Source organism: Tauraco erythrolophus, chromosome 9 (genome assembly GCF_009769465.1).
Source record: "Tauraco erythrolophus isolate bTauEry1 chromosome 9, bTauEry1.pri, whole genome shotgun sequence".
NCBI classification, from domain to species: Eukaryota; Metazoa; Chordata; class Aves; order Musophagiformes; family Musophagidae; genus Tauraco; species Tauraco erythrolophus.
Genome location: NC_141473.1, coordinates 11942657 through 11959656, shown reverse-complemented (window position 1 = coordinate 11959656; position 17000 = coordinate 11942657). Strand labels below are relative to the sequence as shown.

At 43.8% G+C, this 17000-nt stretch overlaps 1 protein-coding gene across 3 annotated transcripts in view; it reads left to right on the top strand.

The window, feature by feature from the left end:
* MXI1 (MAX interactor 1, dimerization protein) overlaps positions 1–17000 on the top strand; it is a 57689-nt gene that overhangs the window by 18762 nt on the left and 21927 nt on the right. For 2 of the 3 annotated variants that reach the window (XM_086616621.1, XM_086616624.1), the window contains exon 3: positions 8857–8886. In XM_086616621.1, coding sequence (XP_086472747.1) covers positions 8857–8886 — 30 coding nt within the window. Of the gene's footprint in view, positions 1–4888; positions 4927–8849; positions 8887–17000 lie in introns of all 3 variants that reach the window. The other variant, XM_086616622.1, reaches the window with a different exon arrangement.

Sequence of the window (17000 nt, the reverse complement as noted above, 5' to 3'; positions counted from 1 at the left end):
GTAAGAACAGAAGAAATCAGAGCTCTCTGTTTTTCTGAACCTTCCTTTTTCATGGATCTCCCAGATGCTAGATGAGTATGTCCCTGTTGACAGAATATAACTCCAGACATCAGGACACCTGGGTTCTCTTCTTGATACTGTTACAGCCTGTGTAAATCTTTGTGCCTCAGTTTCCCTAATACAGTGTGTAGCTAACAGTGCTTTTAATGTATTTTCAAGTATATTTGCCTCCCTCCATCTCTAGGCACAGTATTGCAGCAATATAGTTGTAACACGAGAGAGAACTAAAAAGTCTAAATAGAAGTGAAGAAAGTCTGGCCTGGCCCGCAGCCATACAAATGCCATCAGTTTCTTTTCAAACAAAGTGTGTTTCAGTCAGGTGGTGTTCCTTCAGAAAGCCTCATTTTCCCCAGTGCATCTGAAGGCAGTTTCTTTAGGTCAGAAGATGCGTGTTGCAGAGAAGTACATGTTTGCCAAACAGGCTGCTGCTCTGCAGATGACATTGCTAAGGCTATTTCTGGATATGGCCATCTTCTTCGAAAGGGTAATGTTATGTGTGGGAAGAAGCATGGTATAGGGCAAAGGGCTGGCATGCTGGGCCCTTGGATCATTTCCTGAGTCTGCTGCTGAAAGGCTGCAAGATCTGAGCACGTCAGATGACCTACATGGGTCCTACCATCTGTACATTACATGGTTCTCACCATCTGTACGTTGGGGTAATGCATACACTTTTCTAATCCTGTTTTCAGGAAGCAGCATCGGTGTTTTGGAGCTTGTGGCTGTTTGAAAGAAAATGAGACTTAGGATCTAAGTTTTCTAGGTAGATTTGAAAATTGCCTCCTGTGCCTTTATTCTCTTTCTGTGAATCACTGCAGTCTCTCTGCTGTGCAAGTAGCAGCAACTATGATATTGTTTCTGGTGTCGCCTTAGAAGAGACTGAGTCCCTGACCATGCAATGAGACTCAGGGAGCCTACTGGAAGGCAGCAGGGCAGGGACCGCCTGGAGCCTTCTGCAGTGTCAGCCTTACGCTGCTCTGTAATGCACACGAATATTCAACAGAGAAAATTTTGCTAGTGGAGATATTAAGGTGTTAGCAAGGGATGGATGAAGTTGTGCCTTGTTTTACTGAAATAATTAATGAATGATCTGTTTATGATGACTGTGTAGGGACATTGTCCTTCCCAAGTAGCACTTGGGTGAGACCTGGGGGACAGCACCCACCTGACATTAGCGTGAGGAAGCGTCTGCATTTTGCTGTTCTCATTCTGTGCCATGCTCTTCTGTGTTCATGGGGGAGCTTGGAGGTGCCGTGGTGAACCAGGTCCTGACAAACATGGTTTTGTCAATGTATTAAAAAAAAAAAAAAAGGGCAAGAATCTGTCTACAAGAAGCTCAAACTCCCTTGCATCATGGATCATAGACAGGAATCTTGCCTTGCTAAAGGCAAAGAATATACCTTTCCCTGACCTGTGAGGATCTGCCTGAATTTGGCCAAGTTCTAAATCATTACAGAAGACGTTGACTGCTGCATGTCCAAAAGAGGTGGGCTAGAGTTTCTCTACAGAAATGGCTAAGATACCTTCCAAAATGAACATACATAAGCCTCTGTGTCTGATCTGTGTGCATTAGCACTTTCTGATGTGGGTAACTGTGGGCTGGGAAGGGCAGGAGGTGGTTTCTGTAGGACTTTTGCTCACTTGTCACGGGAGTTAGAAGGCAGACGAATGGAGCAGTGAATTGGAGAACTCGCTTCACTCCTGGCCTCTGTCAGCAGCCCTGTGTACATTCAGCAAGTCCCTTTCAGCCTGGCTTGTCACAGGAGACTCCCAAATAGTGTATTCCTCATGTGATTTTTTTTTTCCAAGGTATGAGCCTGGAATCTGAGCTGTGGAAGTGCCGACGATGCACAGCTGCAAGGGGCACCAGCAGGAGTTGTGCTTTGAACATGTAAAGTGGCCCAGAACACCAGGCCCTTGAGAGTCTTCATAGAGGCACCCAGAGGGACAAGAAGCTGCAACTCCAATTTCCCTGTTTCTTAGCTTCCGATTTGGAAAGCGAAGATGCTGGACAGTAAACGTGCTTGTGAACTGCCTAGCCGCTGCTCTTGGTGCGCCTGTAAGGAAACCACTGCCTCTGTATTCAGAGCGGGGCTTGGCTTGAGGCCATGCGTTGAACAATGAGGAGAAAACAAAATATTGAATAGCTGCTTGTTCAGCAAACCCAGTTCCTCTTGGCCATGCAGGGCCCTGTGTGAGGGAGTATATGAGATGGGGCAGTTTGCCCCTAGCAGCTGGGGCTAGGACCAGCCTCTGCACGTAAGGTCTCAGGTGGTACAGGAGAAGGCCCATACCAGCACTGACTCCCAGCCTGTACAGTGGGGAGGGAAGCCAGCTGAGGGCTTCTTTGCTGGCCCCAGATTGCAGCAGTGAATGCAAAACAACATTCTTGCTGTTGTGTGGTCTGGCTTGGAAAACCCTTCCTCTGCAGAGTGCCACCTTGTGCTGCTTTACGAGATTTTGCTCTGGTTTGGGGGAGCCCAGTTCTGGGACTGGGAGAGACCCATGGTGCTCAGCAAGGAGGAGCTCTCTTCCTGCCCTTTCCTCCCTTGTGCTGGAAAAGCAGAACACGTGCCAACAGAACAGCGTGCTTTGTTTGGGGCTGCGGCTGCAGTTCCTTCCCCACCTGAGGGTTGTGCCTGATGTGTCTGTCAGGCGACTTTTATTGGTTAAACTAATATTATTTTACTCTTGGCTTCCATTTTACATTTGTCTCTGGCACCTCATACAGTGGTGTCTGAGAGTAGGGTTGGCTCACTTGGCAGCCAGTGGGCAAGACATGAGGACTGGTTTAGGTTTGGCTTGTTGGTGGGTGTTGTTTTTTTCCACTCTGCCACCTACAGCTTACAATAATTATGTCATTTTTTGCCTTTGACCCAAGAATTGGGTGATACAAATGTCCTTGTTAGATATCTCTCTGGGATGCCAGAGAACAGCAACCCACTGATGCAGGCCTTATCCTGGAATTTGGGGAACCCAAGTTAAGTACGCTTCTCTGCCACAGGCTTCTTGTGTGACGTTGGGAAAACCATTTGGAGTTTCTGTGTGTTGATGTTGTCCCTCCAGCATAAAAAGTATTAGGGAAGAGTTAATTTCCAGAGTGTTGCAAACAAAAATAATGATTATGAGGAGCAGATACCAAACTGAGAGGGGCTGTATAAATACTGTAGGTGGCTTTGAAGACGTTTACTTCTTCAAGGGATGTGTGCAGTGTGACTGAGTGTTGCAGGAGGCTTTCAGGGTACTCTGTAGAAACGCAAGGGTAGGTGATGTTCTGCCGTTGTGAACCACACAAAGGAGCTCTCTTCCCCTCACTGAGCTGAAAACAGACTGTGGGGCCATTTCTCCTTTTCCAAAGATGAATAAACACGAACAGATGCCAGCACGGCTGCATCGTCTTCTCTGTTGGAGACAGAGAATGTGAACTTTGGAAAGGGTCTGGCTTGATCCTGGGAAAACAGCTTTGATCATTGCCTTGGGAGGAATCTGATACCATGTCCATCTAAGAGCGACAGAAAAACTAGCCAGAGTTTGGGGCCAGGTTAATCTGGTGCATCTCCACTGACGTCAGTGAGAAGGTGAAGCAGTCTGTTCTGCCACTTCAGCTCCTCATGGAGAAGCATTCGTTCTGGACCTCGAGGCCAGACAGTGCAGGGGAATCATGGGATAGTAATGACTAAGATAACTTCTGTCTCTAGTGTTACTTGGAAGGAAATGTTGTGTTAGATTTGCTGATGCAAGGCTGATGTGAGGCTTTTGTTGGACTTGAGGTTGGTACTTGCAAAGGGTATAAGGATGGCAGCAGGACTTCTGCTCCAGCTATACCGTCTCCTGTTCAGCTGCATCCCGCTCCTCACTGTAGGACCTCTTGGCAGTGTTGAATACCATAAGCTTCTGTGTTTCCGAGGCTCCTGTGCAGCCTTTCAAGAGCCAGGCTCCTGGTCCTTCCAGAACTGAGGTGGTTTCACAGCTGCCTTGAAAACTCAACTCTTGAGCATCTCCATCTGGGCACAAAGATTTGACTCTTGCCCAGCCGTTGTTTGTCTTACCATTGGGTGGAAAGCGTCACACGCTGCTACTGCTGGAGCTTCTCCCTTGGCTTCCCAGACTATGGCTTGTGCAATTGGTTTCATAGACTACTTGAAACCCTGGCAAAACACTGAGGTTCTTCAGCCAGTAAGTTTCTGTTTTGTGGACACAGGTGGATTTAAAATTGAAAAAAGCTATTGATCACCCTTCCTTTTCGTTTGTTTTGTTTTGTCGTTTGGCTGTTTCCAATAGGAGTCATTTCCGAGGAAGAACTTGCATAAAAAAGACAGCAGTGATGTAGTTCACTGGTTCCAGAAGGGTGGTTGATCTTGGCTTGGGGAATGGAACAAGGCATTTCCTGCAGGGGAATTTGGTGGGCAAGTGAATGTGTGTCAACAGAGCCAGAAGGTGGGGGAGGTTCGTAAAATGAAGAAGAATGAGATTGTGTGTGGTGCGATGATGCGTAAGCAGCAGAGGTGGCTGAACCTGAGTGAAGTAAGAGAGAAAGTGGTTGGCCTGGTCTGTGGATGGATGTTCTTGCTGTTTTTCTAAACATGATTCAGGTAGCTGTGCCTTAGTTTGCACAACCTGATGGAATATTTCTTTCCTGATTAATCTCTTGCTAAAGCAGAGTGGAATGAGTCAATTTGGAAGAGAAGCACTGGCTCCATGTTGACACTAAGGACATTTATTGGAAGAGGTGATTTCTAGTTCCCCTGCTTACTTTATCTGGCAGTACTTAGAGCCAGCAACATCTCCTGAGCCACCAGTATCTGTCATGATGGACATGGAGCTCTTGAAGTCCTGGGCTCCTCTGGAGCCAGGAGCTGGTGCCAGATACAGACAGGAGGGTGACCAGGAACAAGGAGATGACAGGGCCGTTGGGTCTAAATGCCATCGGTGTACTGCATAGGACAAGGACTCTCGATGGCTGTGTTTTCCTAATAGAAAATAGTTACTTCACTAAGAAGTCACACCAAAACTCAGATATGCTGCAAATACATTCATTGGGCTATTTATCAATATTAAATGCGTAAACCAGAAAGGTCAGCTGTGTTTAATGTCATGTGGGTAGCTTTGTGATTTTAATTACAGTAAAAAACCCAATGACAAATGAATTCAGTGCTCTTTAGAGCTCATTCCTCCCTGACACAGTTTGTTTTGTTGGCTTACCTGAGCTGAGGGGAAGTTTGGCTGCCTCTACCATGGTAGGAGAGATTTTATTAAAATTAAAAAAAAAAAAAAAGGAAAGTGATAAATTATTTACAAAGTCTCATTCACTGAGGGAATTCAGTGTAGCTTAATGTTTGAGCAACACCTTGTTAGAGTGTTGGACAGCAAAGTTGCAGGCAGAATCACAGTAACTGGTGCAAAAAAAGGTTGTTGCATGTGACCTTAAATTAGAGTAAGTGACAATTGCTGCTTCTCTGTTTCTTCCTATTTTGTATGTGCCTTCAGATATCTGGGGTAAAGAGGGATAAACTTCAGTTGCTCCTCTTTCAGCTTTTTGTTGTGTAAAATCATGATGAGGGCTGCTCTGCGGTTTTTGTTGTTGTTTTTGTTAAGCTTCTAAAACTCTTGATCTTTTCGCAAGCTATTTTCAAAATGTAGTCAGCAGGATCCTCCTCCTTATATAATATTCCTTCAGTTTTTAGGGGTAGTTATCCATTTGGCTGTTTTAAATTTATTGTTAAAGAACTGACTGCTATAGGAACCTCATTTTTAAATGAGAGCCCTGCAGACAGTTTGTGCTCCAAATTGCTACTTTTAAATTGCAGCTGAGGTTCTGAGCGGTGCTGATCAACATGCTTGGGCTTTTGTTTTCCTCTCTGAACATGTCCGTACCCTCATGGCTGTGGTTTCAGCTTTGCAGGTGGGGGAAAGGTCCTGCTTGCCCTGTCTGCTTGACAGTGGAGATCGGAGTTCCTCTGGTTTGTGGTCCATGCTCAACACAGCGTCCCTATTTCACTAAGTGACAGAGGCTGTCACTGACTATCAAAAGCAGCAAAGCAACCTCGCACTGAACGCACCAATTCCTTGCTGCTGTAAACACGGAGTGTTACAAGTAACCCTGAAACGTTCCTTGAGTGCTGCCAGTTTACAGCTGTGGTGTTCACCCTGCACCCCTCAAAATGCTGGTGACAGCCTACAGGGATGGAGCTTTGATTTCAGTCTGGTGATGCTCTCCAGCTTCTCAGTTGATGATAAGACCAGCTCAGTTAAAGAGGTCCAGTTACATTTGTTTCTGTACCTATTGAAAAGTTTTGGTTTGTTTTTTTTTCTGAATGTAGTATCAATGGAGGTTCCTGTACTTTTTTCCACTTCACTGGCAGGGCTGTCCTTGTTTAAATCTAAATCAATCTTAGTAACATGTGCAGCCCAAAGATGAAGGGAGAAAAGTAATCTCTTGATCAGGAGCTACAGAAAATGAAATGCATTATGAACAGAAGAGAGAAAGGAGTTTTTTTCTGTATCCATTGTCCAGGCAAAGGGAAACTGGCACAGAAAATAAGAGTTAGTGAATGGTGGTAGTGGAGAGTGGTGCTGTTTTTTTTTTTTTCTAAATTTAGATGAAAGGAAAAATTAAAACTTTTCTAAATGTCCCCAGTAAGACTAAGCAAAGCATAGGCAGGTAAGAGAAGTAACGTTCCCATAGGATTCATTCAGCATTGCTGAGATTCTTTCCTTTGCATTCAGCTCCACTGGGAAAGTGTTGGGAGGGCTGGGGTTTGTTTGTTGTTTTTTTTTTCCTTTGCCACTGGTATGGTTAAAAGTCACAGCATAAATTTCCTGACTTGGTGAAAAGCCTGTGACCCCTCTCAGTTGTCTTGTTCATCAGAAGGCAGATAGGTAATAAAGAGTCTCCTGTGTGAGAGGAGTAGGGAGAACCTGCTGTTTTAATTTTGTTCACAGCAGTGGGCCAAACTTTGTTCTCTCAGTGCTGGCCTTGATAATTGGCTCGATATAATATAGAAATTCAAGCCATTGCATATCTCTGGCTTTATAACTGCTAATGTCATAGCCAAGAAGAGTGCTAAGTCTCCTGCAGGAGCATACAGTAAATAAGAACAATAAGCATGTTCCAAAGAACATACGGACAGTGGTTTTAAAGGGCCTCAGATCAGCCTTGGTGAGTTAATTTGCATCGAAGTTGCCTGGACAAATGCATTTTGCTGGTTTAGACTCCATGGGGGACGTGGGTTTGACTCGGGAGATTTTCTGGACTAAGTATTATTTTCATGTCTCTGATTCCTGGCAACCAGACTTAAGGGATCCTCTCTTTTTGGGAGGGAAGGATTTGCTTTGGGAGTTTCCTCCATTTCAGGCGTTTGGCTATAGTGTGCCTTGCCTTTAGGATACCCCATATCCTGCTGCACAGGTACCTTGCACAGACATACGGTAAAGTTTTGTTTTCCCTCCAGACACCCGCAGCTCTCGGCCATGGCTAGCTAAGACTCATTTACCTTGTTTTTCACAGACATCTGCCGTTTATTCGTCATCTTCAATGAGGTTCTAACACCTGTTAGGCGCTCCTCCTCCCTCTTTTGGAGAAGCATTTAATTATGACAGGGTTTCCCTTGGAGCACATCCTCCATTCAGTTCCCTAATTGTAGAATTCTCTGTGGGATTCTCCAGATGGGGGATAGAGGATAATCTTCTCAGAGCTCCGGAAGAAATGTGATGCCAAATTACAGAAAATAGATCCTTTTTATTAAGCTCTTGGGCTCTTTTTTCTCTTATTTTAAGGTGACCTTCTGTTAAAGCGAAATGTTGGATAAACGACTATGTTTTTTAAATAATCCTTAACAGCCTTACCTGGGTTACTAATAACATCGTTAGAGTAGAAATCCTGAAAGGATTTAAGCTTTTTTGGCCACTCGTGCTGTCATCAACAGAGACGAGGAGAACGAACTTGCCTGTTTCCCTTTTGTTTCTAGCTGGTCTCATTTTCATGCTGCAAGCTCTAAATTGGGGAGTGTTGGCAGCGTGCTTGGCGTGGCAGGCAGGTATAAAGACAAAGCCCCCTCCTTTGTCAAGTGGTCACAGTGCCACTTCGTGGGTCACTTGCTTCGCTGCAAGCTAGTGTTGTGGTGGTGCTGTTTCAACCCCTGAGGGGTTTCCAGGCATCCTAAAAGTGCTACTCGGTGCTGCTGATGTTTGCAAGTGTGGCAGTACTGGCCATCCCATTTTCTGCGCAGATGCTGCCCATATCTGAAGTTCTACTGAATTTGCTAAACCTAGCATGTGACTGCTGAAGGGCTCCAAGGGTTGTCCTTACAGAGCCAATTCTGCTGGAAGGTTCCTGTGTATTTGATGTGCACAAAGTTGTACTCCATGAGCTCTTGTGTTAGCAGATGATACTGATGTTTTTACAGGGTGGATGGAGAAACTGAAGCACAAAGAAGCATAACTGCATCCCCGTACTGAGTTGGTGGCAGAGCCAGAAGTAGTCTGGAAACGGCTGACTCTGGTCCTCTGTTCTAATCGTTGCCTCTTTTTGGGATTTTGTGTGTAAATAAATCCCTAGGGAACGTTTTTTGTAGCACCAGTGAGAGTACCAGCTTTGCACGTAGTGGGTAAATACGGACTTAGGAGGGGAGGAATCTCTTGTCGGCAGGGAGGCTGAAGTTATAGCTGTAGATTTTAATGTATGTAGTTAGTTGGCTTTAAACTGCAGTATGCTGCTGGGGATGTGTACAGCTTGCAGTGATTGAACTTCAGTGCTGAGAGGTTAAAGGTGGCTAATCCAAATTTTTGTTTATCTTCCAGGTCTACGCACAACGAACTAGAAAAGAACCGGTAAGTAGCTAATGAGCTGAATTCTAAGAAATGCAGCCCTGGTGAGTGTAATGTGCTTTAACCTTACACGTGCAGGTGCCGTTTGATCAGCTTAGACAGCTGTGAATGACCACACTGCATCGTGTAGTTTTAAAAGTCAGGGGGGAAGGCACGAAAAGATCTGAAAAAGAAGCCTTGGTTTTGGCTGGGTTGTTTTTTTTTTTCCCCTCTCTCTGAAAAGGCAAGAAGTGACCCAGTTTTGTGACTAATCTGTATGCAGAGTAAATACTGTTCTTCTCCTGACACAGTGAAATCTGATTGGGGCACTTTCCATACATGAGGTTGCTACGGGATCAGGTTTCTGGGGTCCTGGCTGATATGTGTTACCATGAACCGAAGGGTAGACCCTGTGCTCTCCCTCCCGCCCCTCCACTGGGCTGCGATAATCTCTGCGGCGCAGAAGAAAATATCATTGTCCAGAGGCTCAGAGGTCTGCCTACCAGCGCTCCTGTGGAGGTTCTCTCTTCTAACCTGTTTTAGGATTGTGGCTGTTTATCCTCGAATCTGAAGTTTTAGCAAGCCTTGCAGTTTTGTTACTTGGCCAGCTCTCCTATATGACTCAACCCTTTTGTAACAGGAGTTAAAGTAAGATAAATACCATTGAGACAAGGGGAGTCAGTTCACACACAGATCAGATTATTGCCTTCCATTCAGGATGCTATAGTTAAGATTGTGTCAGGGTTTCCATTATAAACTTATCTTGGCTCTTCTGTGGGATTTTAGGAGGGCTGAGGGGGGCTGTCTGTGTTTTTTGTGGTTGCTGGAACAAAGGCAGAGCTCTGGCCAGCTGCTCCTATGAGGAAACCTCCAGGGTGGGAAGGCTGAGTCTAAATAGGTTGATTGCCTCCTCTTCCCTCTTAGCTGTCATCGTTTAACAAGGGATTGGAGCACTATGAGGATGACCAAAGATACACAGAGGCTTTGAGCCAAGTGTGTATTTCCATTCAGACAAGATCTTCCCATGCAGCTTCAAGGAAATAGGAGCAGAGTACTTTGTGCATCATGTTGCCCTTGGTTTCCCCACATCTGTCTCCCCCAGCAGCAGCAGTGCTGGGAAGCAGCTTGGCCTTTGCATGGTGTGGGTGTGTTCTTCCAGGCTATGCTTCTGTTTCCTGATAGCTTTGAGGGTTCACAGAGTTGTCCTGGTGCTGCCTTTCTGGGGTGATGCAGATAGGGTTTTTATTTGCATATTTCTCTTCTGTCCTTCCCGAGTCTCAGCCTTTCCAGTCCCAGGTTGAGCTGTGTTGAGAACTGTTGGCTCTTGGGTTTTCCAGTGCTCTCTGCAGTTTATTTGCCAGTGAGGGAAAGAAAATGCAGTGCTTGAGTCTGACCCGGAACACAGGGTGCTTTTTTCTCCATGACAACAGTAAACCGTCACTAATTTTCAATGTGCTTATTTGCATACCTAATTGTTACTGCAAACACTGCTTGCCCTCAGTACAGCATTAGAGCAGAGCTATCTCCATCTTTCCCTGTACCAACCTGGTCCTGTCACATTGGCCAAGTCTGTGTGGATCTGTGGCCATCTTTTTATGCCCTCAGGCTTGTGGGGCAGGCAGTGAAGCTTCCAACTCTCTATAGGTGAAATCTTAGCAGCTAGCATTACATACCTATTGTCCAGCTAAGGACTGGCAAGTATTGATGGATTTAGGATATGCCTGATACCAACTAGCTGTGTGAGTTGAGGAAGTTTCTGCCTTGATTCCCTGTCTTTAACTGAGGACAGTAGTAGTACTACATGGAGGGGGGATATCATGGGGATTGACTACTGCTCAGCACCTTATGTATGTTACTAGTGAGAGGAGTACTACTACCTGTGCTTCCCCTTATGCCGCCTTTTTCTGAATGTTGACAAGCTGTTTGCTTGATACAGAATTCATCTTTTCATTCCCAGTTGGTGTAATATCATCTTTTCCTCTTCTTCTGTCTCTGTTACGTTCCCTAGTCTTCAGCCTGGAACAGGTGGGGACTCTGTCAGCCTTCTCAGCAAGGTCTTTGCTCCAGGACTTCCCATTCCCAAGGCATTGTATTCTAGATCAGTATTTCAGACATGGTTTTAAAACCCCTTGGTTTTCATCTTTCTGGGAAGGCCACACATGATCACATTGGATGGTCAGTACAGGCAAACTCCTGTATCTGAGATCTTTGGTCAGGAGTCTGCTGCTTCTGGTTTGGGATTGTCTGTCTCTGAATGCAGATACTATGGCCTGGTCAGCTGTGCGCATCTGCGAACCGAGATGGACCCTGTAGTGGTTACGCTGGGTTTGCAGTGTTTGTTACCAATGATTTGGACAGCGAGTTTCATCCTGGAAGCATTTATTTTCTAAGTCCACAGCAGTGTTTTCTGAGTGAAGGGGATTGCTTCCCTGTTAGATTTTCATCATGTTTAATTTGCTGTGTCGTTAAGTTTGTCAGTGTCTCCAGACTTAAATGTTGCAAAGATAAAAGCCCTGATAGTAATGGCTTTGTGGCTGGCAGGTGCTCATTTTCCCTATTATTTGAGATTATTTCTTTTGAATCTCACTGTTATCTCCATTATTGACACACACTATAATTTTCAAAATTGTCCACTATTAGGTCTCTGACTCTGTTTTTTCCCTTCTTATCTGTGAACAGCAGTCTTCTTACGTTCAGTTAAATTTTGTTTAAACCCATTCAACAATTAAACAGTTTCTTTCGAGCAGAGAATAGCAGAAAACCAAAATGCTCTCCTTCTTATTTTTGAATATGCGATTTGACTTGGACTTAATATTGCAGAGCTGATGATGCTTCAATGTATCAGGATTAAGAATCTTGTACCCCTTTGATGTTGAAAAGTAACTGAAAATATATTCAAAAAATTAAAGCGATGTTTTAAACTTCACTTCTTTTCTTAGTCTTGAAATATTTCATGAACGCTCCAGTGGTTCTGCTAAGGAGCTGTTTGATTTGGTAACAGATATTGACTGTAATATTTAAGTGACTTCTTTCTGCTTTGATTTGTTGGGTGTCTCTTTTTTATCTGAAAAGATTACAGTGACATTTATATAAGGGGCTTTGTTTGATTTATAAAAGATTAAAGTTAATTTATAGTTATTATCTGTCATTAATCCTCATGTTGGAAAATTGTTTGTGTTTTTTGTTTAATGGGTATGTGTTTCAGTTTCTCTGCCCAGGATGAGTCATAGTTTGCATTTAAACAAGAAACAAGTATTCTGCCTTTCATCTGCTGCTAGGCATAGCTAAAACATGCCTACCAAAATATGGATTCGTAAGCAACACCCCATCATTTTCTAAGAGAAAACATGATAAAGCAAGTGACTTAAAGAGGAACTTAGGTAGTGTAATATTTTGTCAAAAAAGGATAATAAATAAAATTCAGGCGTAAGTTAAACGGTGTGTATTATACAGATAGCAGAGTTAACCGCGCTTTGTGAACATTTCAGACGCACACCAGTTTTGGAAGGATGTGGTCAGTGTGGTATTAAGAGAACGTACACGGCACCGAGATGGCTTTCCTGCTGCTCTGTGAAGTGGCAGTTCTGGTAGACCAACATGGTGGTGGTGTCTGTCAGAAAAGTTATGTCTCTTGCTAGAATTAAGAAAGATGTTTATAAAGGTTTTGATCAGATTTTTTTTTTTTAAATATGCGTTTTTCTGCATATCCTAGACTGATCTATTTGGTTTTGGTGATAGTCACATTGTGATACAGCAGAAGAAAGGAAAACAAAGCTGAATAATTGGGTAAAGAATGAGTTATTAGAGCAGATTTTTTTTTTATGGTAATAATAATTTAGTTTAAACAAAAGATAGATCCAAGGAGGCAAAGAGACCTTGGGAGAATCACTGAAATTAGAATTTTCTGAAGATCTCACAGAATTTGTGGCCCTGCAAAAATTCCTCATTTAAAAGGAAAAAGGACAAAATCTAAAGGAGACAAAACTCCTTCTAAACCAAGTTACTAAAGAGTTGTGTTTAGTGTAAAGGCACAGAGCGAAGCGGTGTAAGATCCTTTCTCTCTGGTATCTTTTGAGATGAAACAAAGTGAAGAAGATAAACACATAGCAATGGCAGAGTATTATGGTTTTTAGCCTTTCTGACTGTTACCAAGATCCCCCTTCTGTCTTCTGTGATTCCCCACCCATCCTCTCTTGAATGTGAGAGACGGTTTATTGCAGAGTGTTTCTCCAAAACGATTTCTCACACAGAGCTGATTGTTGTGCTGAGTTGCATATTTGAGGTAGCAGATGAGATAAAGGAAAAACCCTACTGAACGTTTAGGAGAAAACCGTGACCTGGGTCAGCTTGCACTGAAACGTGGGCCCTTCTGAGGCTCCCCAGCAATTGCGCAGTTCGATTCTGTGTCGCTAGAACATGGGCTTGACTGTGTCTGTTAGCAAAATGCAAGAGAAGGAGGGGAAGGCATTTAACATAGGGCATTTAAATAGTTCTGGTATTAAATAGTGCAGACATGCTGTCTAGGCTGGGAAAGATAGAGGGAAGGGAGATGAAAGTATAGTGAATCTTTGCTGCTCTGAATAGACATGGATGATTGCGCTTTTGTAGTGCGATATATACTTGCCAAGGCAATCTGATCAGTGTTTGTCTTGATCCAACTAATCAATGTGGTGTTGAGTTCAGTGCTATTTGTCAGGAGAGCTGGAACAAGAAACTAATCTGGTAAATTTCATTTGTTTTCTAGAGTGGGCTTTGTTTTCGTGTTAACTTCATGTAGCAAACATTGAAAGTTCATATTGTTTTCCTCATTAATAAAACTTGGAACCTGTGATGTTCCCTGCAGCAGTCAAATCATGGCTAATACAGCTGAACACGCATCTTTCTTTGACACATCCAAAGGTCAGAGCACGCACTGATCCAACTTGCTCCTTGTGGGAACTGTAGCTAAACCCTCCTGTCTCTGTGGCCGGTATGGAACAAGAGCTGGAGGTAGCTAGCTGTCTTCGGCTCTGTTGCTTGGATGACAGACGCCTCTGTTTTCTGCTGGGACTAACAATTTTCAGCAGAGCTGAAGCATATTCCTCTAGTTTAGGAGATCTGGATAACTATTACACTGCTGTGCCTGTTGTTGCTTAGCCTGGAGAAAGTGAAATTTGTGGAGTAAGGCTGTTGGAGGGGTGTTCTTTCTGGATACACTTTGGCTCAGTCGTTTAGTGTCAGTCTGCCTTTTGCTATTTTATGGTTATTTCTTTGCATTGCTCTGGGAACTCACTAGTCAGATGCTGTAAAACTGGGATCCTGTCTCTTTGGCTGACCACCACACTTGATCATGCGAAGTGCTTCCTTGTGCAGAAGCAGCGTTTCCATTTGCTTACAGTTGAAAGTCTGCGGAGGCTTTGTTTCACGTTGGCTGGGCAGCAGAACATTTTGAACTCTGAGTAAAGCTGCTGAAAAGGGACAGTTAGTCTCCATGCCAAAATTTGAAGGAAACAAAATGATCCTCATTTTGTTGGAAGTCTTTCACTACTGCTCATATTGGAATTTCTAGTTTTATATTTTATTCAGTGATGCAGTGAAGAACGAATGCAGGCCTGCCTTCTTTTCTGCTCCCAGATCTCTGCACCTTCCCTACAAATCCAATAGCAGTTGGAGAAGGAAGAGGAAAGGAAAAGAACAATACTATTTTGGACAAACTGTTACAAAGAAAAATGTTTTTGTTTCAACAGCGTTGCACAATAAAATAACTGTTGTAGGCCAGTTTTCAGAAACAAGTATTTATCACAAACCCCTTCTCAACTAAGATGTTTTTTAGGGATACTTTATGATGTATTTTCCTCCCATAGTGTAGAAAGAAGTGTGGGTGCAATCTGCTTGGCCTTGCCGTAACGGACTGATGCTGAGAATCCTTTCATCGTCTTGCCTCCCAGAAGGGAGACTTTAGAGGAAACTCCCATCTTGGAAAGAAACATGCTCTGCAGTCAGGTCTTGCCACTTACTGACTGAGTTCTTGCATTCAGTGTCCTGTACTTAAGGTTTCCAGAGCAGTGAATAGAAGAGGTATCAAATGGCGCAGTTACTGGTTATCTGCTGCTTTCAGGGAGCCAGAAGGGGGTCTGGTAGCTGCCGTGGATGTGCAATGAAAGCAGTCCTATGTATTTAGATGGTATCTGATTTGGAGTGCCTTGTTGCCAGCTTTGCTTCTTGAACGTTTTCCCAAATTCGCATCTTTGAATTCGTGCTTGAGTGTGTTGCTGCAGTTTTCTTTCAGGCTGACCCCTCTACAGGTACGTATGTTTATACCTGTCCTGAAAAAAATAAAGACCGAGCAAATCCCCTCTGTAATCAGTGAGCTTGGACCCGAGAAGAATCTAGCCCCAGCTAAGAAATCAAGCATTCAGCTTTCCTGGCTCAGTTTTCAACTGTGTCAGGGCCCAGAACTTGCCGTATCTCTCCCAAATGCATCTCTGGAGACTTTGCAGGCTATTTTTTGGTCTTTTTTTTTTTTTTTTTTTAATTCCTGAGGTGCTATTTGTTGAAGTGCTGAAAGCCAGAAATCCTGATGCAACAACTTTTCTTGTTCAAGTCACTAACATGGCTCGTGGGCCAGAAAGCATTACTAGCTAAAAGCCACTTGGGGAGTTGCTGCCTTAGAGATGAGGTAATAGGGATATATTTTTTGAGACAGATTACCTGTTAACTACAAGTTTCAGGACTTTGTACTCTTGGGGCAGAAGCTGGAGTTGCGTGTGCTGATCTGTATCTGGTACATGTGTTGAGAGTGCTATAGCAAGGGTAACAGGCGTTAGTAGCCTCGTCTGGGAAATGAAAACAAAGGGCTTCATCTCTCAGTTGCTGTGGTTGTTGCCTGGCTGCAAATGGTGCTGGTCACCCCCAGCAGTTTGCATAACTGTGGGCAAATAGACCAGGCAGGTTTCCTCCCCAACAGTGCTCGTGACAACCATAAAACAATTAAATGGGCAATGTGCTACCAAGGGTCAGGAATTCTCGTCCCACGATACCATAGGATAATGTGGACAGGGCAAAGTCAGGACCACAGCAGAACAGAGCAGTGGATGGTGTTGTCTACTTGCCTCCTTTTTTATGAGCCTTGGGAGTTTGAATTTGTGTAGAAATACAGATCTTCTCTGCCTAGTGCTCTTTGTATTTGGTCTTTGGTAAAACCTTACAGTGCCTTTGCAGAATTGAAGTATCTCCTTTTTCAGAGGTGGCACTTGAGTCTGTCAGATGCAGGCTGAATCTCATATAAAGGTTTTGGATTTGTCTGAGTCTGGAGGAATGCAGAGAAATTCCTGGATCTCAGAGCAATAGGATGAGTCTGGTCTTCTGCTGAACGTTCCATTAAAATATTAAGGTCTGTCTTTTGAAGGTATCCTTTATGTGTACACTGCTTCCTGAGCATCACTTCCCATTAACTATGTAATAAGATTTTCTGTCCCTCTTGCCTGTTAATTATTTACCTTTGAGAGTATGTTCATAAAGCAACATGATTTATTTAGGAAAAAATATAAAGCTTCTGCAAAGAATGGATGCTTTTTGCTCTGATTTTTTTACCCAGGGGTTTAACTAGAGTACCTTAAGACTCAAGGTCATAGAAAGGTTTGGATTGGAAGGGACCTTTAAAGATCATCTAGTTCAACACCCGATGAAGAAGACATTGCCATGAATGAGAGATTTTGCAAATGAGCACGTTCAGCTCGCAAGAAGATGAGGCAGGAAGGGGGATGTAGCTGTTGCATAGGGTTCTTGTAACTGCCTGTACAAGGGTTTCTGCCCAGGAGGGGCTGAGGGAAAGAAGGAGACGTAACAGAATTTGATACAGAAAAGTTTACACACTGGAACCTCCGGTGGAAACAGGATGTGAGTTTGAAATGCAGTGTTACTTTCATAGAAATAGACTCGGTGAATGGTATCAGTGGGTTCACGCATGGTCCAGGCTGATAACGGTTCATGTGATAAGGGTGTGGTTTTTATCATGGTAGGTCGTAAACAGCTGCACAAAACTCAGTCATGGTTGTGAAGTCAAGTGCAGCCTGCTGTCTCCGAGTTGACTGGTTGGTGAGCTGGGGTGGAATGTCTAAAAACATCTGAATCATTTAGAAGCACAGCTCTTACTGACT